The 25,387-nt window shown below is 49.4% G+C and overlaps 1 protein-coding gene across 1 annotated transcript in view; it reads right to left on the reverse strand.

Moving 5' to 3' along the window:
• Window positions 1-9,054: 9,054 nt before the first annotated feature.
• Window positions 9,055-25,387, reverse strand: part of LOC103805133 (runt-related transcription factor 3-like) — a gene marked incomplete at both ends in the record, with an annotated part of 21,489 nt that continues 5,156 nt past the window's right edge. Inside the window, one exon of the mRNA XM_009077768.1 lies at window positions 9,055-9,219. Coding sequence (XP_009076016.1) covers window positions 9,055-9,219 — 165 coding nt within the window. The remainder of the gene's footprint in view (window positions 9,220-25,387) is intronic.

Consider the following 25,387-nt stretch of genomic DNA (forward strand, 5'->3'; position numbering starts at 1 on the left):
GGTACCGACACCATCGAGGGGTACCAACATCATCAAGGGGTACCGACACCATCGAGGGGTGCCAGCATCACCAGGGGGTGCCGACACCATCGAGGGGTACCAATATCACCGGGGGGTATTGACATCACCAAGGGGTACCAATATCATCGAGGGGTACCAACATCGCCTGGGGGTACCAACATCATCGAGGGGTGCCAACATCACCGAGGGGTACTGACATCATCGAGGGGTACTGACATCATCAAGGGGTACCAACATCATCAAGGGGTATCATCACCAAGGGGTTCCAGCATCACCAAGGGGTACCAATATCATCTCGGTGTACTGACATCACTGCAGGGTACCAATATCACCTGGGGGCTGTCACCAAGGGGTCCCAACATTGCTAAGGAGTCTCAACATCACCAAGGGGTACCAACATCACTGAGGGGTACCAACATCACCTTGGGGCTGCCACCGTGGGGTCCCAACATCACTGAGTGGTCCTGACATCACCACGGGGTACCAACATCACCTTGGGGCTGTCACCATGGGGTACCAACATCACTGCAGGCACATCACCTTGGTCACCATGGGGTACCAACATCACTGCAGGTTCCCAACATCACCACGGGGTCCTGACATCACCAAGGGGTACCAACATCACCTTGGGGCTGTCACCAAGGGGTACCAACATCACTGTGGGGTCCCAACATAACCACAGGGTCCCAACATCACCACAGGGTCCCCACATCAGCTCGGAGCTGTCACCTTGAGGCTGTCACCTTGGGGCTGGGGTACCAACATCACTGCAGGTTCCCAACATCACCACGGGGTCCTGACATCACCAAGGGGTACCAACATCACCTTGGGGCTGTCACCAAGGGGTACCAACATCACTGTGGGGTCCCAACATAACCACAGGGTCCCAACATCACCACAGGGTCCCCACATCAGCTCGGAGCTGTCACCTTGAGGCTGTCACCTTGGGGCTGTCCCTCTATCTCAGCCACTTCACCTCAGGGTTTCCCCTCTCTACCATCTTCTTAACCTCACAGCTGCCCCTCCCTCTTGGTTCTCTCCCTTCAGGGCTGCCACAGACCCACACTGTGAACCACACAGCTCCATTCCCACTGCCCCAGCTGGGACATCACATTCCCACAGCCCCAGTTGGAGCATCGTCCCTCCTGCCCTGCATCCAAAGAGCTCTCTGCTGAAACAGCCCCAGCAAGCTCCAAATAAAACATCACCATCAACACTGTCCATAACCACCTAAACTCAGCAGCAAGCACGCTCAGCCAGAATCAAACAGCAACCTGGAGCAAGCAGCATGCTGAGCAGATGCCAGGGAAAACGGACTGGGTGATGCTGTACCCTCAGACTCTGTGCTCTCTTAGGAATCACAGCCAAAATGGACTTTAAAAAACCCATCTCACTGTCCCCTTCCCTAGCACAGGCAGGGCCCAGAGCATCTCACACACATCTGCTCAGTAGTGCTGCCTCTGAGGATTTACTACAGTTTCCCTTGCTTACTCCCCGTCCAGCCCCCATTTGCTTTTTTGGACCCTGGCAATCTGAGCTTGAGTATTTCAGTTGTCCAGTTGCCAATCAAAATATTTGAAGGAAATGTTTATTTTCTTCTCGAAATCACACCAGCTGCTGCACTAACTGAATAAGCCCATTTAGCTGTAAGAATTTAACCATTGTAAGAGTGAATTGAGTCCCCCAACTACTCCAAAATCTGACCCAATCTATCAGCGGAAATGTCAATGTTTTGGATGGGAGTTTGGGGAAGTGTGGAATGTGTATTAAATAAAAGCCATGTAAAGGTCAAAGCCCTGATTAGTAATGCCACTGTCTCCTCCTTAGGGCTGAGCTGCTCAAGGGACCTCAGAGGTTGGGACACACCCCATGGTTTAATTGTGCAGCTGCAATTTGCACCTTTTGAGGACCCCCAAGTCCCCCTGCACATGGAGCTGGATAGAAAACAGGCTTTGAAAGCTGCTCAGCCCCTTTCCAGATAAAATAACAGCACTGCAGTGACACAGCAGCTTCCTCTCTGCCTCGGAGACAATATGGGTCTTTTCTTGGGTGGATGATGAGAAGATAAATGCAGAGAGATGCCCCTGGCAAAGGGACTCAAACCTCAGCTGGTTCATGGTGGCAAGAGCTGGTCAGGAGTGTGGAGGTGGGGAGGCTGGTTCGTGAGGCTGCTGACCACAGAGGTTTCTCTGGGTGTGTTCAGCCACCTCCCTTAAGACCATGTCAGGTTTGAGACCTGCCTTGGATGGAGTGGAACTGGTCCCTGTACCCTTGCTGGGTCAAGGCTGGCGGATCTCCCCTGAATTCCCTGGAAGTCTTCTAGGAGATGAGGCAATGGACCCTGCAAAAGGTTTTAGGGGTTGATGTGCATCCATCCCAGTGGAGCAGTGGGTGCTTTAAGTACCTCCTAACCCAGGAAAACATCTGTCCTGCCTGGAGGAAGGAAAGGGCAGCAAAATCACCTCTTCAGTCCTGCAGCATGGGGAGGGCTTTGAGGAACACCTAAACCACCAGGGCACGTGGCAGAGCACAGCACTGAGGCCTGATGTACCAGAGGAGGAGATTATCAGATCATCCAGGGCTGGGCAGTGACATGTGGAACCTGAGCAGCTTCACAGCACCCAAGATATCACTCTCTGGTCCCCACCTTAGAGATATGGGCAACATGCAGTGGCTGATGAATCCTGGCAGCATTAATCTTCAGCTTGTGTGTATTTACTCAACACACAAATACTCATAGTGTGTGGTACATGCAGAGAATAAAGGCAATTTAAGGACAACTTGATAGTGTGGCACTCTGCAAGTGTGTAGAACATAGAAACATGTTCAGCATGGTCATATACCACTGTTTTAACTCTATGCATATATGTGCCTGGCAAACCTGCCATGAAAAATCTAGCCTGGGGGCAAAAAAATATAATCCTCCTTTCCTGTCTTATGCCATGATGATTGACAACAATGTAAACACTAATGATACTTTATGCTTCTGTATGTAATACACATGTATGTGTGAGATGAGCAGGGGTGTTCTCACTCTGTATATACCTTTGGTTCTTTTTTCCTCTCCTAATTTCTGTGATACTTGGACCTCCAAGTCATCTTTCAGCCTTTTTCTGACCTCTCTTCCTCTGCTTCCTTCCCCTGATGACTACAGCTCCATCTGGGAGAACAGAAAGGCAGGTGGCCAGAGAAAGAGAGAATCTGTATGGGAAGGTGCACGAGAGGTATTTGATCTGTGAAGACCCAGCTCATCTCTAGAGAAGGCAAAGCTCTCCTCCCCACCCACGCAGGCAGGCAAGCTCTCACGCCTCTGTCACGTATGTTAACAAGTTCATTTGGTTCCAAGTCAGAGCCAACTAAAAAAGAAAACGGCCCCTTCCTCTCACCCCACATAAAACAGAGCAAAATATATTTTTGGGGGAGGAGGGGAGGTGTTGAAAAAAAGATGAGGGTGTGAACAGCATCCGTTGTTACACGCCCATGGAGCAGAGTTCTGTATCTGACAGCACCAGCTCACCAACTGGCTGCAAGGACTTCCTCTGCAGAATTTGAAAAGAAAAACCAAACCCCAAACCAAAACACAACAACACACACGTCCTTATCACCACATCACCAGGCACCACCTCAAGATTGCCAAGAACGTTTGCTGCTCAGGTTTCTAGTTCTCCAAGACTCTGTGCTACCGTGCACACACACACGTGGCCCCCAAACTCCACTCTCCTGGGTCCTCTCCCAGCACTTTCCATCTGATCCCAAATATTCTGGGCAGCAGCCTCATAGTTCCCTCCCTGGCAGGGAAATTCCCAGGTATTCCCAGCTCAGTGAATCCCAAACTGCATCTCAACTTTCTCTGCAAACCCTCCCAGATCCATTGGGATGCTCCCACGACTCATCTTTCTGGGGAGGACTCTGCTTCTAACATCAAGTCTGGAATTATCCAGGGCCAGTTCAGCCCCATCTCCTGTGCCAGCACTGTCCTTCAGAGCTTACATTAGCTCCTCTCCCTCCCTGGTGTTTACCCCCTCGATGTATTTACACAGAGCAATTAGCTCCACTCCCAGCCTGCCCTTTGCTAGACTAAACAAGCCTGGCTCTCCCAGCTTCCTCTCCCACCACGGCCTCTCTCCATCCATTCTCCATCCCAGAGCCCTCTGCCCACATCTCCCTGCCCAGCATCAATCCCCACCACTCCATCCTGCAAAGCTAATGAATAAGCTAACGGTGCTAATTGGAGTGGGTGGGTGGGCTGAACGGGAAATGCTCCCGTGATTGCAGGCACTCCCTCTGGCCTGCCTGTGCTTTGCTCTTTACCTGTATTCAAAGGGTATTAAAAAAGAAAAATTAACAAGCCCTGACTACATAAAAGGAAGTTGCTGAATTTACAACCCTGCCTGCAGCTAGACCACCTTGTCTGCTGAGCAGGTTTGGACCAGGCCAATGGGAAACCCACTGAGCTGATGGGGAGGTCGAGGGGTGATAGAGGAAGAGGCTCCAGCTTTGCTCTGCTGCTGCTGGGTTGCACCACGGGCAACAGGTTGGCAATGTGGGCAGTGCCCTCCTACAGTGGGAATGTGGGCTGGGAACTCCCCATCTGCACTTGGAGTTTGGCAGTGTGGATCCCAACACGTTCAAAATCCCAACTCAAAGGCAGGAGGGCACCCCTGGAGCCTGAGGAAATTTCAGAGGGGATTGTTGTGAGTAGAACCTCCAGCATTTCATCACCCTGAGTCGTGGCTGGGACTTGGAGGTGACACAGTGGTCGTGGCTGCCTGGTCTCTCTCTTGGGGGAAGGTCCCATCCAGCACTGGCCTGTGGCTCATCTTGGACTGTTACATGCCAAAATCTTTTAAGGGACATCACAAATGTACATGAGAGGAGCAGAAAAGCAGTTTAAAGATAGACCCAGAAGCCTGAAAGCAAGCAGGAAACCCATCTCGAGCGTGTTCCTTCCTTTGAGGCTGAAGCTGAATCCCACAATATGTTTTCTTCCCACTAATGCTTGCCTAGCTTCCTTTGGAAACAATTTAGTCTCTGCCCGTGGTAGAATGTTTTTATCCATTAAGAAACGGATATTTTAAAGAAACCATAAGTCAATCTGGACAGGGATTAGGAAGCAGCAATTCAGTGTATTTGCTGGGCCCATAATTCAGGACTTAACCTCAGAGCAGCCACGTTGCATTTCGGAAACAATAGGGCACTCGCTGCCTATGCCAAGAGACTTCTTAAAAGTAATGCAATACTTTCAAAATGTATATTTAAAAAGAAAAAGAGAGAGAGATTTGACTCTAAATGCACACAGTGAGGCATTCTGCTGATGACTGGCTCACGTTAAAAACTCTGCGCCGACCTTAAGTAATGGATTGGGAATGAAGTTGGTTAAAAAACTGAGCAGTTTCCAGATCAGAAGATCTGAAGCTCTTCACCAGCAAACACAATGTCTCCACAAAATCTTTCAGCAGACACTAAGGCTAGGAGAGACAGGACAGAGCTTGCAAAAGGATCCAAGGTTTACTGTTCTCCCTGTGAAGTCAAAGGAATTTGGTTTCGCTGGAGCAACACGAGAGGACGTGAAGTGAGTTAATCAAAGCAGCTCGCTCTGATACCCAGTAGACCCAATTTAAAAATCACTTTGCAAGGCCCCTGCTACATGCTGCTGGACAATGCACACAATTGCCTTTGAGTGGTTGAAGATGTTTCCACCACAAAGCTAGAACACAGGCCTGGCTGCGTGGGCGGTCCTGCTCTGCTGCAATGGGAATCAAACAGCTCAGCACGAACCGGTGCCGAAACACGGGCAAGGGCAACACGGTGCATGGACAACTTGGGGCTTCTCCCCAGGAGGACGTGTGTCCTACACCATCCTAACTCCTCAGGGCAAGGGGAGGCCCCAAAAAGCAGCTGAAGGCAGGCAGAATCAAGTTGCTTTAACATCTTGCTTCAGTTTTGAGAGGTCGTTGATTTTTTTTAAGCTAGAAGGCAGAACTCGGAATGAAGCAAGCACGCAAGGCTCTGGCTTGGTGTGCCCCGTAATAAGGAACCATTTCAAGCCATCCCTAATGACAGCTTGGTGTCTCTCTGTGGAGATGGCAGAGCCAGGATTTCAAAACCTCAGATTTTCCAGACCTCACTGGAGAAGCATTGGGCCAAATCCTCAACGGAGGCAAACGGCTCTGCTTAGCCAAAGCCAGGGAAGCAGCACTGGATGATGATGATGAGGGTCTGTCTGGCTGACCTGCCTAGCTGCTGGGCCAGATTCTCATCACAGCTACGCTGGGATGAACTCATAATTAGCCTATTTTCCCCTCAAAGCAGTGCAAGTGGGAGTGAAAACTAGTGTGTGGGTTGCAAATGTCCATCCCCTTTGTGGGCAGGCATGGGAAGGGATTCTCTGCCTATCCATAAGAGGGATGGGAAGACTGAAGCTACTGAGATACTGAAGCTGCTGAGATACCCTGACACTGGGCATGGGGAACCAGAGAGTAGGATCCGACCCGCTCGGCCACGGAACCACACACACTCTCCTCCCATGTTTCCTGGCATGCCCTTCAGAAACGATCGGTTTTCTCTTACCAGGAGGTTTTTGGTTTGAGACCATTTAACCTCAGGATGATCATTTTACATGGGGGCTATTTATAACCTCCAGGGGCTGCTTTACTGAAAGCCTCTGCGAGTGGCTGAGGGCCAGAGTCTTCTCCCAGTGTCCTTGCTGTGATCTCCACCATGGCCACAGCCTTCGTTCCTGGGCTGGACCAGAGCAAACACATCTCCAAAGATCCCCAATTCCTCCCAAAGATAAATGCTGCCTCCTACATGCCTTAAAACTCAAACTCCACCATGTGCTCAGCAATTTGAGGTGCTGGATTCCCTCCTCAGTGGCTGAGGTTGTTTCTGAGCATCTCAGCTCCCAGCCTGGATTTGCCAGAAGTGGATTAGGAAACGTTTGTGCAAAGTGCTCGGTCAGCAGAACTGGGAGGCCAACCACCTCCAGCACACGAGCAGAGGGCACTGGTGGAGGGAAAACCTGCCTCTCCACTGGCCCCTTTTCATCCCTGCACAGGGATGCTAAAAGCATTAAGGTTGGGAAGCACCCACATAAAGGATAGCAGGGTCTGGATGAACTCCAGTCTGCCCCATTTGTCCCTCCTAACCGGTATCTCGTTATGCTTTTTACTAATCTGCTTCTCGTGTGTGTTACCCAAGAACGTGCCAAGTCGTGAGAATTACAGGCCTGTTAACTCCTGTGTTATTCTTGGCATGGGACAGGCTCCACTTGCTTGGGTAAAAATTATGATCTTTGTGAATAAGCCATGTGTGTGTGAGAGAGAAAGAGGTTTTTTTTAAAAAAAAAGTTATGATTGTGATTGGTTGTAGCCAGCCTTGTGTCAAAAGGACAGGGCTGAGATTAAAGCTCCTGAGCTGATCCTGCTCCCAGTTACACTGGTAAGAACCCACAGTCATTTTAAGACAGTTCCTCTGCCTTGGGAATGAGGGAGCCAAGAGCAGAGCGTGCACGAACCGCCTCGCGCAGCATTCCTGGGACTTCGGATTCACTCCACAGGAATGACTTTAGATGGCTAATTTCGTGTGTCTCCACTCCTGCTGTCACTTGACATTTGGGAATTTGGCACAGGCTGTAACTTGTGGCCAATCTCTTTTTTTTTCCTCGTCGAATTTGTGTCATCACCTGATTCTTCGCTCCAAACGACGTTCTTTGGGTTTCTGGCACTACAGGGAGCTGTGCTAATTTAAAATACAAATCTTTTCTTCTTCCCTCAAGAATCTCTTTCTTTATGATGCAGCCAACAGGACGAGCCTATAAAACTCTCTTTCTCTCTCGCTTTTTAAACCAGAATCAAATGATAATCCTACACAAAGTGCCTGTGTTCTTCTCATAAACCATGCTAATGTCAATGAAAATTCCAAGCATGGAGATTTGCATTTCAATGAGAAAGAAATTAAATTTTCACTGTAATTTTGGGTTGGGAGGAGCAGGGCAGATTTTACACTTTGGGTAACGTTTTCCAACATGTTTTTGCACCTGAGACACCCTTTGCCAATGACACTGAGGTTTGCAAACAGCTACATCACATCTGAAAATTCAACACAAAGGCTTTGGGAACATTTTTACATGAAACATTCCAACAAGAGTTACTTCTCACTAAAACCAGCTGAAATGCTATGCCTTAAATCCCTCTTAGTATCTCTGCTAATTTCCAAGGGAAAACACCACCAAGACTGAAAATGCACGGAAAAGGAGCATGTCTTGTGTGGACAGAAGAGTTTCTCCTAATTCATCCTGGTGGCATCTGGCTGTGCTGAGATGTGTAGAAAGTTGGGAGCAGCTGGATGACTCCAAATGCAAAGCTTAGTCTGGGGCTGAATTTCAGGTGTATTAGCAGACTGACCTCTCTCAGGTAACTCCAGTGGCAATTCCTACCTTTGTCCTGACAACAAGCTACAGTGCAGATTCCTGGGAATCTGTTCCACCCAGGGACTCAGGGTGCTCTTTGCTGATGGCAAATATGGGAAGAGCAAAGATTCCCTCTGTGTGTGTGAGCCCATGCAGGTGTGCATACGTGTGGGGAATTATGCTGGAGTTGGGTGATGGATCACCAGACTTGGCATAAACACAATGCAACAAGATAAGAAACCCTTTGGATTAGCATGTAAAGTATAAAACAGCCTTTCTAGCTGATGCATAACCATTCCGCGGGTGCCTTCATGTCAGAGAAGCTGCTGGGTTCAAAGTCTGTTGCTCTGATCTCGCTCGCGTTCCTGCTGGAGCTGCTAAGTTTTTCCTTACAGCCTGGATCTAGGACTGATCTAATGGGTGCAAAAAGGCTTCCAAGGTCAAGAAATCCTGGCTTGTCCCCCCCAGCAGGGCTCCTTACCCAGAGGAGAGCTGGGCTCCAGCCCTAAAATACCATCTAGAGGGAAGTTTGCTTGGCCAAGGTGACTCTGCTCCCTGCCCAGCTGTGCTGTGAGCATGAGGGTTTAGGGTGCAATGCTGGGCTGGGGCAACCAGCCAGTTACCTTGTATTGGAGTTTGAGCCTGGGACCCGAAGTGGCTTGGGGTGCTGAGGGATCCACGGGGGTTGGGTGTCGTCGGGGTGACTCTCATGGACTGGCGCAGCCGTTCCAGCTCCCCGTAGCGATCGGTGAAGGGTTTGGCTTGGTCTTCTAGCTTTTGTCTGTGCCCTGGAACATGATAAAAGAGTCTGATATCTGATCAGTTACCCTTTGGCTAGAGCACCCTGGTTACACACGGAGTCGGCGCAGCCTCTGTCTTGGCGGTTTGCTGTTATTCACACAAGGGTAACGCGTGACAGCCCCGGCAGAGATTGGCTCTCCAGGGTGGGTTGCACATCAGAAGACCTCATGGTTCAGAAGAAGAAGCCCACTGAAGAAGGGAAACAGTCTGACCCATGCAGGAGGCCCCAGACCATCCTGGGGAGCCTGGATGAGGATGCTCCGTGCTGCACCAAGAGACCTCCACCAGCCCTCACTCTCACCAAACACAGAGGGGAGACACATGCAAGACAGGAGATCCCTCATCTCCTGGCAAAGTGGTGGCTGAGGACCCAGCAAAGGAAACACTGAATGTTAAATATTTTCTACAGCGTTTGCTCAGTGCACAAAGAACAAACCCTTGTTTACTCCAACCTGCTCCCAGCTCTGCCCACCCAACAGGGTCTGAGCCAAGTGGGGCTGGAGAAGGTGGGAGGAGGGATGGGAGCAGCTTGCCCTGGTACCACACCTTGGCCATCTCACTTTGCTTCTCTCTGTTCCTCTTTTCCTCCCCGTAAAATGGGGAGACTAATCACTCACCTCCTCCAGGCAGGGCAGCAACTAATGAGCGTTTGTAAAGCACTCCCAGCTCCTTAGGTAGCAGCTGCTGGCACAGGGCAATAATTATTAAATTTATGCTAATTGCCCCGAGGCAAGAGGCGCATGAAATACACTTGATACATAACTTTCGCATTTTACTATATTAATCATCACCAAACGGCTTCACTCTCTCTGGGCCTGATTCCAGTCTCAGTTACACCCGCACAAAGCTGGAGATGCTCCAGAGGAGCCAGAGCTGCTGCAGCTTTACATCAGTGCTGGGTTCAGAGCTTGGATTCTCCTTGTTCTTTACCTGCTGCAGCCAGACAGCCACACAACACCCCCAGATATTTACACCTGCCATGAAAGGACCTTCCCAAGGTGGCAACAGCCTTGCCCTGGTGTGGTCTGAGCTCAGAGATTGGAGGCACTGGAGGTGTGCAGGCACACCATGGAGATAGGAGAGGAGCTGGGAAAAAACCATTCTGCAGTGCTGCAGAGAGCTGGGCCTTATCAGCCCAAGTCAAGCTCAGTTCTTGGTGGCTTTTAAGGAGAAAAGCAGCACCTTTAAGAGGTGATAAATGCAGCCCCCTCTAGCTCTCACTCCCTTTCCCTCCCCCCTCACATCTGCGAAGCACGAGCTCGGTATCAGTTAATAGCAAAGTCACAGAAAGTCCCCAGACTTCCCCCTCTTTAAATCTGATGGCTGATATCTCCTGATCTCCCATTTGCTTGGCTCAGGCTGCCCTTGCCAGGCTGTGTGTGGAGATGTGGGATGGGAGTGGAGAGCATTGACTCCGGAGGGGATCTCACGCTCCCAGCTGAGCTCCTGCCATGGCACTGCTCTGGGGTTGTCCCAGCAGCAAACCACCTTCAGCCACAGTTTCTGAGGGCTTTAGACCCTCCTGTGTGAGCTCCACATCCAGATGAGCCCCCACCACCCCCTCCAAAGTCCATAATCCCCTGGGCCCCACGTGTGTGAAAGTCCAAACTAAATGAAAATGGGCTGACAACAAAAGGCAAAACTCAGTGATCACAAATCCCAGTACAAAGCAAAACCCAGTGGCACTTTGAAAATGCATTTTCCCTGCTGTATGAAGAAAACCAAAGAAACCTCAAAGCAACACCATAAACTTCTAATCTCTGTGTGTCCCCAGACCCTGAGCATCTCTGCATTATCTGAGGCCTTCAGAGCCATGAGCAGCATCCATCATACAATGTTTGTGCCTCCCCCAGGGGAAAAGTGTGTGCAGTGAGGTGTCTTGTTTTGGCCTACATCTTATTATCTCAGTCTATATACGAGCAGGGAAGAAGAAAAATAGGTTTATGTTTTACCTTTAACCAATTTTCTCAGGCAGAGCTTAGCAGAGAAGCCAACAGGACTTCAAAGACCAAGTGCCACAGAAATTTAATGGAAATTAAATTCCCTGCCTCTATCTCAGCACAAACCTTATCCTGCGGTGGTATCTGGCATGTGATGGAGAAAATCCTGAAAAAATCTATCAAGTGATCTCTTATGCTGATAATGCTTTTAAAGACTATTCAGCCATACAACTTAACCAAGAGCTTCATGTGGCTGCGTCATGCTGCGCTGTGGTTGCTCCGGTCCCCACGCTGTCTGAGTGTGGGCACAGCCCCGTGGGGTTTCTAAGCCTCAAGTAAATAGCAGCACTCTAGTTACACCCTCAAAAGGGGCTGGTTTGTGGGGAGACCCAGCAATTACCAGCAAAAACCCCAAAACCCTAAGAGTATCCTGATAAAAGGAAAGTGGAAAACTTGATGCAAATAGAAGTTAAGGTAAACACGGGCTCATTTCAGAGTGAAACCCCAGAGGATGCTGTGTTGGGATCAGGACCCTTCCCAGGTCTCCTAGACTCTCTCTGGACTGTATCCTACCCAATCTCCATGGTAGGCACCTGGCAGGGCTGAACCATATGAAACGAGGCAGCGAACGAGTTAAAAACCACCAACTTGTACTGCCAACCCTCTTTAGCTCAGGCTGTCTCCCCAGGACTTCCTGCCTCTTGTCACTTTAGAGCTAGGGACATCAGACTTTGTCACGCAAGAGAGAATCGCTATTAATGGGTTTCTTTCATCAGAACAACCTGAGCTTTTTAATTTCTGCAGCGGTTGGCTTCATTAAAAGCCCTTCCCCATCTACCCACAGCTGTCACGGAGAGGAAACCAGTGCCGTCAAGTGAACAATAGCTCATACCTTAGAGAAGAGGAAGGTGGTTTCTAGCTTAACCCAAGGACTGACTCAAAGCCTCCCGAAGCCAGTGGGTGGATTTTTCAATCGACTTCAAACAACTCCAGACCTCATCCCAAGAAATCTGTCTGAGAAGACTTAATCACCCCAACCAGTGAATTTTGGGGCATGAAACCTGCCGTTGGGGGTTGGAGATTTTGCACTGCGTTTCCAGCTGGGCTAGCACTGGCTTGCAGGTCAATATTTATGGAAACAACAGTCTTTAGCAGGATTAAATGATGGCAGCTACTGACCCTGGGCACTTCTTGTCAAAGGCACAAGGGTTTTAGCGCTGGATCGGGTTTCCGAATCAGTTAACTCCGATATTGAACATGACATGATGTAAACATTGACAGATCACCTACGATCCTGATGTAATAACAAGATCTGTATCAGCATATCAAACAAACCATCCCATTGAACACTTCCCAGCTGGAAGAGCTGATGTGAATTTGACACTTTAGGCCAGTAATAAAAAGCATACTGGAAGTTTTGGGTGTTTCCTTGGAATGCAGACAGCGAAACAGTGTGTGCCACACTGGAGCTCAGGCCCCCAGAGCTAGGATTTAAAGACATGCTTTCTGCATTAAAACATTTCAAAGACTAAACAGACCCTGCTCTTCCATCTAGGAGTGTGCAACCTGATGTGGCTCCCCAGGCTGGGACCAGGATGGGGTTTCCAGGCAGTAGAGGGGAGAGTTCCACGGTGTTCACCAAAAGCAGCTTATTTCCCCAGGTTACTGAGACACCGAATATAAAGTTGATCAAAGGTAGAAAGAGGCTTCAGGAACCTGAGTGGTGCCAAAATCTCAGAGCTGGCAGATTTGACTTGAAAAAAACCACTCTCTGGGGTGCCTGGAGGTTCTGGTCTCCTGATTATCTGCGGATGGGGTTACAGTCTGAGAGACAAGGAGCTGCACAGGCTCCTCTTCACCATCATTGGGTTCAGATTGGGGTGTCACATTCATCCCCATCCCCTGGAGCAGCCCTGTGCTACCAAAGGATGAGAGAGCAGATGGTGGGAAGTGGCTTGGCCCTCCCCAGGAGTCTTGCTGTGAAACGCTGGCAGCAAGCTGGAGAGAAGGAAATGCAGAGTGTTTCAGCTCGCGGTGGTGGGATGTTCATTAACACACACATTTGCAGATCATTTCCTTAGCTCCAGTGAAGAGGAGACAAGAAGCAGGAGACAGTAGCATGGGCTGGGTCAGCAGCTCGAGCTGAGCCATCAGCAGCCACAGAGGCCCTCACTCATCCACCTTCAAAGTAAGGCTCCAAACACCCCACCAGCAACTCCCCCCATCCTCCACCCAAGTCTCTGCTCAAACATTCACAGCCAAACTCCAGGGCTTATCCAAGGAGGATCTCACCAGGAGCAGTCCCTGTACACATCCCCATGGCTTAGTCTCTACATGTCCGTGAGAATGGACCACAAGAAAGCAATCAACAGTGGATAGAACTCTGTCTCAATGCGCAAAACACCTTTCAAATCCCTCTTGTAGCCCTCAAAATAGGTACTTCAGAGAGACACGCCAATCCTCTACAGAGGGTTGAAATTTTTCCCAGTCTGAGTCTCGGCTAGACTATCAAGTCCCAGCATGTGCTCCAGAAAGCAGCCACATGTGAACTGCCTGTGTTATGGGAACAGCAGCCCTGTCCCTTACAGCAGATGCTGGGGTGGTTTCATCTTTGCACACCTCTAACACAAGACATGAACATCCCTCAGGTTTTCCCTGGAATCCCACCTCCAGCTCTAGACTCACCATGGGAAATTCCCAGCCAAGAAGAATGTGGAGCCCCACGGCCAGCGAAAGAGGGAGGGGAGGACAGTGCAGAGATGGGAACTGCTTTACAGCACCGGGAACTGGAAGGGACTCAAACATAACATCTCCACAGATGATGGAGATGTCCACTGAGCTCCGGTGAGCAGCAGCAGCCGCTGGCAAGTGCCAACACTACTTCAACCCACTTGTAAAAATTGAAGCCCAGGAGTTCACAGGAGGGAGCAGGAGCGAAATGTTAGAAGGAACCGTCTCTTCTGCTGCCGAACAAAGTCAAGCACAGATAACTCATTATTCACATGTTTGAAGTTGGCCTGCTTACGCCATTTGGAAAGAGAATCAGTCACGGCCAGGCTTTGCTTTGGTTTCCTCTGGCTTTCGTGAGACACTACAGCTACTGTCTTTCTCCAGCTTGGAGAGAAAGGGGAGTGTGTCGCAATGCGCCTCGGCTCGCATGTCCTGGCAGAGGATTTACACCGACTCGAACAACGAAAGGAAAATAATATTTAAGGGGGTGGGGGGAGAGTATTAGGGGAAGAAAAAAAAATGTAAAAAAAAAGGCGGCTAATTTATAAAGCTTTTTTAGCTGGTGGTGGTCTGAGATGAATTGGCTGCCTCTAAAAGGATGAAAATAAATATCCCTCTTTTTGAAGGAAATAGGCTGGCTAGGGGCCAGCTGGCAGGAAGCACAGAGATATGTTGCATTTACTGTAGGTTTTTTAGTGTCTGAAGCTCCAGCAGTGGGAGAGATGTTCGTTCTAGGCAGGCTGGGATTGATTAGCTGGGCTTTGCAAGCTCCTAATCTCCTCTCACTCATGGGTTAGGAGCTCGAGTTTGCCTCTGTCCCTGCCCACCCTGCCCTGGCAAGTGGGACAGCATCTGATAAATCCTGTTGGGGCCTTTGATTACAGTGGGAGACCCCCAAAACTGAGCCCCCTGGAAAGGAAACAAAGCAGGGCATTAATTCAGATACTCAGACAGAAATCTAGAGTAATGCTTCCAAAAGCTCCAGGGATGCGAGATCCGTGGCCCATGATCAAATCAAAGGGAACATCACGCCCAAATTTCCACGCAACTTCAGCTCAAATGCCTGAAGGATACAGGCTTCCCATTCCCAGGGTTTCAGAGTCTTTCAGGATTTCCAAAGGTATTTCAAGCACTTCACAGCACAGGGAAAACTGGGGACACTCTGAGCAATGGGTGAAATTCATCAGGTTTAAGCATTTATTCCACTTGTGCCTTGCTGGAAACACTCACCACTGCTTTCCTACACCTTTCCATCCTTAAAGACCTCTGAAAATGTGACTCTGAGACTGCAGAGTGAACTCGTCAGGTTTTCAAAGTTGTGATTTACAGATCTGAAAATTTCAGCCTGTGTGTCACAAACCAGCAGGTGGGTGCACATCTGCGGGAAATTCGGCAGCTTTCAGAACAGGGTGCAGAAACCACCAGCCTCACTGGCTTCTCTGCAAGTTGCTCACTTTTCCAGGAAGGCAAAATTCATTTGTGGGCTGTGATCCCGTTCTCATGGAATTAGGCAAAATCCCTGATTCAAAGATTTCAAGGCTGGGTGCTGGGGAGGAAGCAGACAGAGCTCAAGCACATCCAGCTGGTATTGCCTCAGCCACGTCTGAGATCAGATTTGCAGAAGCTGTCGCTCAGTAGATCAGTGGAGAGATGCCAGTTGCAGTGAGTTAATGCTGCTATCTAACAACTTGGACTGCGACCTGCGTGCTACCAGTAGAGCTGGTTTTTCCCAGTTCATAACCTGTTCCATTAGGGCAAGCACATCAAATTCCTTTGGGTGACACTGGTTAAGGATACTCTGCCCAGGATGGGGGGGGCCAGCTGCTGGATTCAGGTCTGTGCAAGGAATGTGCTGTGGTTCAGCTGATGGAGATGAGATGTACCTGAGAGTGTGAGGCCCCACAGCAGCTGACTGGAGGGAGCAGCATTTTGCTGGTCCTGTGCTGTCAGTAACAGCACAACCCAGATCAGACCCAAACTTTCCCAAGGTTTGAGGATGCTGAGTGCTGCTTTTCCCCTTTGCCCTAGGATAGAGCTGGAGCCGAGCCCTGACATTTGAATACTAATATCTCTGATCCCAGGATGGAGCTCCAAGCTCCATCTCCAGAGACTGGTTGGTATGTTGGATAATTACAGCTCCTGCTGAGCTTTGCCAACACACACAGTGCAAGGCTGTAAGGAGGAGCCCCAGAGTGATGCTACCTGCATGGCACCTTCATCCTCCCTGCAGTGCTGCTCCCCCAAAAAGCCAAAGGAGCTGAGCAGAGCATGAGCTAATGACAGGCAAGGGGGCTGCCTGTTCCAAACCTGGTTTCAGGATGGGGAACCTCCCTACAATGAGGCATGGCAGCATGGCTATTCCTATCATGCTGTTTCATCCTCAGTGCAAGGATTCAGAAGCCGAGACGGACACCAAGGATGCTCTCTGCTTGCTGAGTCCCTCCCTCTTCCTCCCCTCTCTCCCCCTCTCCCACTACAGCACGTAGAGTCACTGGAAAGAGTAAGAGAAAATAATGCAAAATCATGTCTAAGCACCTTCCGCTGCAGGATATGATTTATCTCTGGCTGACTGCAGAGCAGGTGACTGGTCTCCGGCAGCGGAACAGAAGGGTCTTCGGAACTAAATTTCATCTCACTCTGAGTCAAATCCTCTTCCTCCCTCTGCCACATCATTAAAGTGATTGGTTGTGCTGATAAGCCCTTTCAGGAGGGAGAAACGAGATGTGTCCTGCCCTGACATCTGATGTGATCTTGTGGTTTTGTTTGATAGTTCTGGTCCTTTAGCTGTTGTCTTCCCTGAAACGAAACTTGCTTTTCACACTGACTTTTTTTTCCAATTCGTGACCCTTTGTTCTGTCCTCCTGAGCTTCTGAATCCTGCCTGAGGGGAAGCAGGGCCATATAGCCACCCTGTCCTGCCACCTGTATCCCATCCCAGCCCACTCATCCCTTTGCACAACTCCCTTTGGATCATGCTGGACCCCAGAGGGAATTTCTTTAGCTGTTTGAACAGCACCTGGTACAACCCAGCACAGAACACCACCAACATCCTCCTGGAAGAAACCTTCAGTGCAACTTAATTCTCCAAACATCCCTAATCCATAATCCTGCACAATTTAATCTCTTCCAAATACATTATCAATGCTCATTTCTCTGATTCTGATTGATTTCCAAAGCCAGCTCAGGACCAGGTATTGCCTCTTCCACCCCAGCCTAGAATCGTGCCCTGGGGTTTTCTGAAGCTTTCAAAAGCAGGAGGTGTTGCAACCAATTCCAACAAAGATTTCTTTGTACAATGCAAGCAAAAAGAATTTCCCTGTCCTGACTCCCAATATTGCTTCACTTCAAAAATATTGGTCATTTTGAAGTGAAATGATTTTGAAGTTATTACGCACCAGGCGATTACGAAGGAGAGGTGGAATTCGCTACATGCAGCAAATAATTACAGGAGTTTGTTTACTGGAGCCTATATAATTTCAGTGGCTCTGTTATGTCTTTTGAGGCAGGATCACAGCCTCGAGCTGTAGCACCAAAGGCAATGCAAACCCATTGCTTGCAGAACTCTTGGCCAACATTTCTCCCTGCTCTGCTCTCCTCAGGGAATGCTCCTCAAGCCCCCAGCACTTGGGTGTCCCCTGGGACATCCCCATGCCCTGCTGAGGGGTGAGCAGATCCCTCACAGGGCTGGAAGTCTTGCACAGCCCAACCTACAGAACTCAGTGCCAGGCTACTTTTCTCCCTGAGGGATTTTTATCCACCCTGCCAGGAGCTGAGCCTCAATTCCCCCTCATTGTGTCTTTGCAGGATTGGCCCCCGAAGGGGTTAACTGGCTAGCAGTGCCTATAAGAAATTAGAGCAGGAGGTAGTTGAACATAATTGCCTTGGTTGCATGTACCAACAGCGTCCGAACTGCCTCGGCAGGAACACGGTGCCCTGGACAGCCTCGGCAGATACCAAAGGGTGCAAATTTCCCCGCTGGGATCAAAACACATTAGCCATGGGAAAACAAACAGAGAAACCCTCCTGCACTGCAAGCACCAATCTGCAAAGATTCCTGCATGAACTGGAGAGCCCTGAGCCTCACCAGTGTCTCCTCGTCGCTCCCACCTCGGGGACAACTGCTGCCCCACGGCCTTAGACAGCCACCATGCCCCAAGGGATGTGTGTTCTCCCTTGTCCTTTCCCTTCTGCCTGGCTACTTGCTTCAGGGGTCCTGGTTATGGGGTGTTTTGGGGGTGTTTTGTCAGGTGGAGGATGACAGTGGGTGGTGTATTGTGCCCCACTCAAGCTGCTTGGTGAGACATGCAAGGATCCACCAATGCTTGTCACCATTCTCCTGGCCCCTCACCCCAGCCAGCATTTTCTTTTCATTTGTCTCCATGCAAAGAGCAAACAGGACCAAGGAAGGCTGGGATGGAGCTGAACAGCCTCCATGCAGGAGGCACAGTGTAGCCACAGCTCTCAGACACCACATCCCTGCAAACGTCCTATCCCAGGCACCAACGCCAACGCTGGAGGGATGGCAGAGAAAACACCAGCAAAATAAAAACATTCCATACCTTGCATTCCCACTGAGGTTTTCCCATGCCTGCCCTGTCTCGGGACACCCCAAAGAGCCTACACCACAACCAAAGCCCTTTCATTCCTCCAGGTAGAGCCCTTGGCAGGGCTGGATCAGTGCAGGGAGAGGTAGAGGCCAAAGAACTCTGCACAGGCTCCATCCAGCAAAACCTGGATCACAGCTGGGATTAGTCTGATGTCCCTAACAGCAGCATCCCAAGGACAAGCACAGGGAAGCACTATGACAGCTCCCTCACCATCAAGAGTGATGCCAAAGCTCCTGGGCAGGTGTACAGAGCCCACGGAGTTGCTTTAACCACCAATTTCAAATGGCCAAGGCACATCCAGAGCAGAGTTAATAGAGAAGTGAGAAAGTGCCACTCAGGATTTCCTCCTCTTCCTCCCCAGGGAAGGGCACAGATCTCCAGAAATGGGAAATCAGAATATTTTAAGTACCAGATATTCAATTAGAACAGATACGAGCAATTTTACGTCAACAAAAAAACTGTCCAGGAAGTGATGAGATCATTTATTTCTTTCAATGATCTTTTCGGTTTGATTTAATTGTATCTTCTTCATTTTTTCCTTTTTCTTTGCCCTTTCCCTTTTTTTCTTCCCCCTCCCCTAATTCCCAGACAATCTGGAAACTGTCTGTGTGTTTATTTCTAGCTAAGGACAAGCAGGGGAATAAAACAAAAGACCCTAATAATACCCAAAACTATCACCCCACGGGAGCACTTCAGCACTGAGCCTGCTTTTAATTACAGAAACATCTCAAGCTCAAATTTTATGCAGCCCCACGAGGGAGCCTTTTTGCCAAGATAAAGATCTGATATTGTACAATACTGGCACGATGAAGCCTCGTCCTGGGTCTCCAGTTGAGCTTCTGAGAAGCACAAGACCCTCCAATAATTGATTCTCTCTACTCCAACCACTTGCCAAAGCTATATCAAATCTCTGAGTGTAAGAGGCACAGCAAACATGGGGTGTCACTGGCTCAGGGTCCCAAAATTGCCTGTAGGAATATGAGAACAGGGAATCATTTTGTCCTTACTCCTCTTTCCCAACCAACTTTCTTCTCCTTCATCCTCAGGTGTTTCAGGCTGTCCTTCCCTAACCTGCATCCATGTCTGCCACTTGGCAGATCCTGATTTTCCTGCGTCCCAGGGATGGGAGAGCTCTAGACTTTTTTTAGCCATCTCCAGATTCATGGAGTTGGCATCCTGGAGGGTCATGGTGCATCATTCCAAGCTTCCCTGTAGTGCTCCCGAGTCCTGCAGAGCTCTTCCAGCTCTGTCTCCTCTCAAAGTTGCTTCAAATCATAACAAGGTCATGAGACAACCTTTTTTTTTTTTCCCTCCTTTTGAGAAGGTCCATGTGACAAAACATCCCAGAACAGACTGGCCACAATCCCTTCTGGACTGGGGAGCAGCTTTGCCATGGGGTTCCTACCTCTACTAGAATGTGATAAGTGAATTCATGGATCAATCACTTTTCTTGAAAGTAATAGGAACATCTGTTCCATATTTTTCTCTTTTCCCTAAAAAAACCCAGTGCAAATCAGGGAAGCCCTAAGAGATGCTTTTTGCTACAAGCAATTCCCAAGGAGTCAGAAATCTCACCAGAAACCATCAGTGCTCTTAGGACAGCACAACCCAAAACTTCGCATGGAAATAACCAACTCTGCCATACATTAAACACAGAGTTTTGGACTTCTGATGGCATTTAAGCCATTAAGGCATGGAAACATGATGCTGTTAAAGGAATTGAGTTTGCCCAGGAAAACCAAACAGGAGTCTGGAAGGTCACAACACAGAGAAGACACCACCACCACTGCTTTTTCCTTCTAGCCTCAAATTGGAACATCCACTGGGAAAAAAAGGGAAAACCCCAACACCTTCTAGTGGAGGGTGTCCCTGCCCATGGCAGGGGGTGGGAATGAGGGGATTTTGAATGTCTCTTCCAACCCAAACCATTCTGTGATTTGATGAAAAACCTCACAGCGTAGATTCCTCCGAACGAGAGAGAGAGAGAGAGAGAGAGATGCAGATGCACCTTAAATAAATAAATAAAGAAACCAAGTGAGAAAGGGTTTTTCAGGGTGGTTTGCAGACACACCAGCATTGGGGGAGCTGGGGCTGGCGAGGCACTGGGCGTGGGATGAGAACTGAGATGGAGGTGGTGAGATATGGAGGTGTGGGCAGAGGTGCCAAGGTGTGTCCAGGATGGACCAGGCGATTCCGGGCACTGCTTTTATCAGCACAGCTCTGAGATGGATAGAGGAGCCACAGGGAGGTGTGTGTCAGCCCATTAAGTGCTGATACAACCATTTTCTCCTCCTGGGCTCCCAACTGAGCAGCACAAACTGCTGGATGAGATGTTCCAGCAGCAGAGCTGAGGGCACTGGAGGCCATGGGCACCTTCCTTCTCCAGCCACACCAGCACATTGCCATTAACAGAGGCCAAACCTTCTCCAGGCTGGATTTCCAGGCAGGATTTCCCCTTTACAGTCAATCTTTTTCTCACATTTTTGCTTTTTTACCCCACACTTGCAGCCAAGAATGCCCAGTGCATTGAGTGCTCATAGGGTAGGCAGCACCCAAACCACAGCCTTGTGCCCACTGATCTCCAGCACCACAGGGACACAGATGCCACCAACACCTCACACACACATGGACAATGAGGTTTCCACCCTCTGCACATCCCAAACTCTTCATTTCCCAGCTGAGAGCTCAAGGCTGAGCTGTGGCTCGGGCTGACGTCTCTCGTGGGAGGCAGCAGGGAGGGAAACCCTCACCCAGCTGAGGCTCTCAAGGGTATGAAAGCAAAAAATCGGTGGTTCTTGGAAACATCTCAGCACTGTGGGAGGTGAGAAGCCTTTCCACTCACCAGCTACGTGCTGTGAGAAGGGAGAGTGTGTGCTCAGAGTCAGCAAGAAGCATTTCGGGGCAAGAAGTCTTTGGGGGAAGGAAAACTGACCACAGAGGGAATTTGTGGCTGTGCAGGATAAGGCCCAGCCAGAAAAATGTTGTAGAGACAACGTGGTGGGAAAGGGGATATGAAATGCACGTGCCACAAACCCTCTCCTCTCAGTCCAAGCCAGCAGATGATGTCTGGATGCTCCTGACACTTACTGTGTTCACACCAAGCAGGGACATGACCCAAAGCACCAAATATCTGACATACACACGTGAGCAGGGCAGGAGACACCAAAAACCAGTACCTCCAGTACATTTGCTGTGCTGCTGTGTCTGAACAGGCAACAAGGGGGGACACAGGGACCTTTTGGTCTGACTTTCCTCCTCAATGTGCTGATCAGGGCATCAGGGCTGGGGTGGGAATCAGGAAAAAGAGGGTTAAAGGCAAAAGAGATTTAGAAAGGGAGGTTAAAGAAGACTGAATGGCAGCAAGAAGAAAGTCAAAGAGGGAAGAAAAGGCATTTAAAAGGGAAAAAAAGACTTTGCACAAGAGTTCCCAGGAGATAGGCAGAAAGGGATTGGAGCTGTAAGGGAGAGAGAGGAGGAGGAGAAGAATAATGACAGCAGAGGAGGTGAGAGTGGTGGGAAGGAAGGGAAAGGGAAGGCAGCCAGCAGGTGGGTGTGATGGGGGAGGCTCTGGAGATGCTCCCATTTACTCAGGAACAGACTAAACATCCCTGTATAGCTTCCAGCTATTCATTTTTCCTTGTTCTCCCTGTTGTGGATTATTTTGCAAGCAGCTGTGGATGAGAGAGGCTTTGCACCAGGGCTGCAGCTCAGCCGAGTTGGGCTTGGGCTCCTGCTAAAATACAGAGAGGGGGGGAAAAAAAGAAGGAAATTCCACAGGAAGTTCAAATATTTTATTACTTCCTGTTTGTACAAAGTATGTCAACACTTGGCACCCGCTGTGCTATTTGTTTGGAGTTAAGGTGCCAACTTGACAGAATGTCCTCTTTTTTTTTTTACCCCTCCAGATCCAACCCAGAAAGAGCCTGAGCACAAGCAAAAAAAGATCTTGAAGTGAGCAGATCACTCAGAAAGAGCCTGTGGGATGACTGGTAGGGGCTGCTCAGCTAAAGCCACTGCTGTTATCAGCCATACACACACCTGGTGCTGCTCTGTGCTGGCTGTGAGTCCCTCAAAGGAGCATCATCCACACCGTGGTCCATGGTCCAGCTCTCCTGGTCCTTCCATCCCAGCTCCATCCTTGGCTCCACATGGGGCTCTGCCTGTCACTCACTTCCCTGTGATTTCTCACCCATCTCAACTCTGTTTCGAGCTCCTCAGAAGTTTGTCTGGGCACAGCTTGAGTTAAAAGACTTGCTCAAGGGCTGAGATGAAGCGATGGGATGGGGTGGAAGATGAATGGGATGCTCAGAGGTGGGGCGTGGAGCTCAGCCACATTTCTGGCCCCAAAAACCCCACGAGAATGTTTGCTGGAGGAATTTCACTACATCTAAGAAGACCATGCCCAGGGCTTTCCCAGGATACCAAGACAAATGGCCAATTCTTTCCACATTAAGGGTGTTTTTCTGCCTACTCCACCAGCACCACATCCAGCCTCGAGTCCTGGACATTGCTGATCCCTGGAATGACAGGAGCCAACACACACCACGTCCCACTCTTTTGCAGCCAAAAAGGGAAAAAACCTATATATATTTATGCACACACACGTATGTATTGATGTAGATACACTCAAAAATGTATATTTTTTATATATAAATATACACATATAAATTGCAGTTCCTGCTGGCAGCTTTCTCCTCCCAAAACCATGCAAGAAAGAGCAGCACGAGCTGTGGTGTTTGGCCAAGGGTGAGGATTGCCAGGGCTGCACTGGCTCCAAATGCTGCCTGGGGAGCCAGGTGGGTGCTGGCACACCGAGGGGTGCTGTGCCAGAGAGCCACCCAGTGGTAGGTGAGCCAGGAAAACCATGCTGGCTTTCCAGGATTGAGCCTGGATCATTTTGCAACTGGTATTTCCACACTAAGAGTTGCTGCAGAAAACTGCAGGGGGGGAAGGGCAAAGGGCATTATTTATTTGGTTAATTTTTTTAAGGTTTCATCTTCATTAGAAAATGCAAACCAAAGTGTGGCAGAAAAGAGGTTTTTCTTTTTATTATTGTTACTTTTATTCCAGTGCAAGACACTGGATTTTCATCAATCCTGAATTTAAGCCTCAAGGTCAAACTGGGAGTCAAAATATGCTCCTTACTGCCAATAAATCTATGATCATCTGCAAAAAAAATAATCAAAATAACACACAACTTGGGTCTAAACTTCTTCAATCAGCAATTTATGGGCTGGGGGAAGATGCAGAGATTGGGAAGAAATCAACCTTTGGGGTCCACACAAGACAAGGGAATAAGCAGCAAATAAACACCATGAAGATCTCCTTAAGGAGCCAACACTTCTAGCACTTCTCAAGTCCACAATCAGAAAAAAAAAAGGAAATAAAAAAGCAGAAAACTGCTGACCTTGCACCTGGGCTGGTGTCCCAAGGAATTCATCCCTCGGGCACACCAAGCCAGAACCAGGACGAGCTGCTCCATACTCTGCCAAAGAAAGGCACAACCCCAACCCAACCAGCACAGTGTGTTGGCAGCTCAGCCCCTCAGCTCCCTCTGCCTGGCTGCAGAGCTGCCACCTCTGTATCAGAAAATTTAAATTAAAGATGGGGAGAGATGGGGTGAGATGTTGCAATTCCGGCGGAGCGGGTGTGATTCACGAGGCTTTGGCGAGCGAAGTCAAACCGAACGCTAAGAGTAGTAACTATCTCACCTTGTATTATTATTATTATTGTTATTTATTCCTGATGATGATTATTATTATTAGAAAGGCAATCTGATGCAGCTGATAAGGGGCTGAGCAAGGAGTCAGGAGACTTGGTTTCTATTCCTGTCTTAGAAGAGTTGTGAAATTCCTTGCCCAGTCTCTACCTGCTCTCGGCCCTGAGCCGAGCCTGAGCACCCAACACAACTCGTGGGTGTTCACTGCTGCACACCAGGGACCTGCCTTGGGTTTCTGGCTTCAAATCCCACCCAATATCATTGTGTTCCCTGAATTCTGGCTTTGTGAATCCAGCCAGCAGCTCCACAGTCTTCCCTAAAACCTCTCGCGCTCCGAAATAAAAACCAAGGGGGACTAAAATCCAACAAACCCTGATGTAAATAAAACCCCCTCACTGAGGGAACAGCCTCCACCTGGCCTGACATCAAGGGGCACCGATGGCCCAACGACAGCATCAACAGAAAATATTTTCTGAAGCATATTTAGAAGGATCAAACTGTTTCCCTTCAATGTGGGCACTGACAGCCTCACACGCAAAGGAACAAACTCAGCTTTATAGTCCCCAGGGTGGTGCTGAGCGAGCAGGAAGGCGAAGCCGAAGCTAAAAGCAGGAGATGGAGCCCCCAGGGACAAGAACCCACCACACAGGGGGATCCACAGAGCAAATAACACTCATGGCAAGAGGAAACTCCTCCAGCCGACAGCTCTGAAACGTTTCCTCCGTGCTCCTCGGCTCGCTAGAAATGCCAAGGTGAGCTCAAACCAACCCAACGTCGAAAACCAACCCAGCGAGGGAGACTCAGAGAGCCTCCCTCAACCACGAGGCACCATCCTGCACCCGGGAGAACCTCCTCGATCAAAACAGAGACATTTCTGCGGTCACATTGCCTCTTTGGTTTTCTCCAGCAGCTCAGCCCCGGCCGCGGGCGCTGCCAGCCAAAGGCTTTGACAGCCTGAAAGCGAAACCACCACCAACCAAAGGGGAAGGTGCTCTCCGACAGACAGGCAAATACAGGCTCAGCACAGAGGGAACCTGCAACCATTTTTTGGTTTAAGAACCAGCCATCGGCCCCTGATGCATCTCTGGTTTACAACCCTCACGCTGAAACACGCTGCACAGAGCCAGGTCGGAATCTTTGTGCTGTCGAAGCTCAAAGTG

This window comes from Acanthisitta chloris, unplaced genomic scaffold (assembly GCF_000695815.1).
Source record: "Acanthisitta chloris isolate BGI_N310 unplaced genomic scaffold, ASM69581v1 scaffold1117, whole genome shotgun sequence".
Taxonomy (NCBI): domain Eukaryota; kingdom Metazoa; phylum Chordata; class Aves; order Passeriformes; family Acanthisittidae; genus Acanthisitta; species Acanthisitta chloris.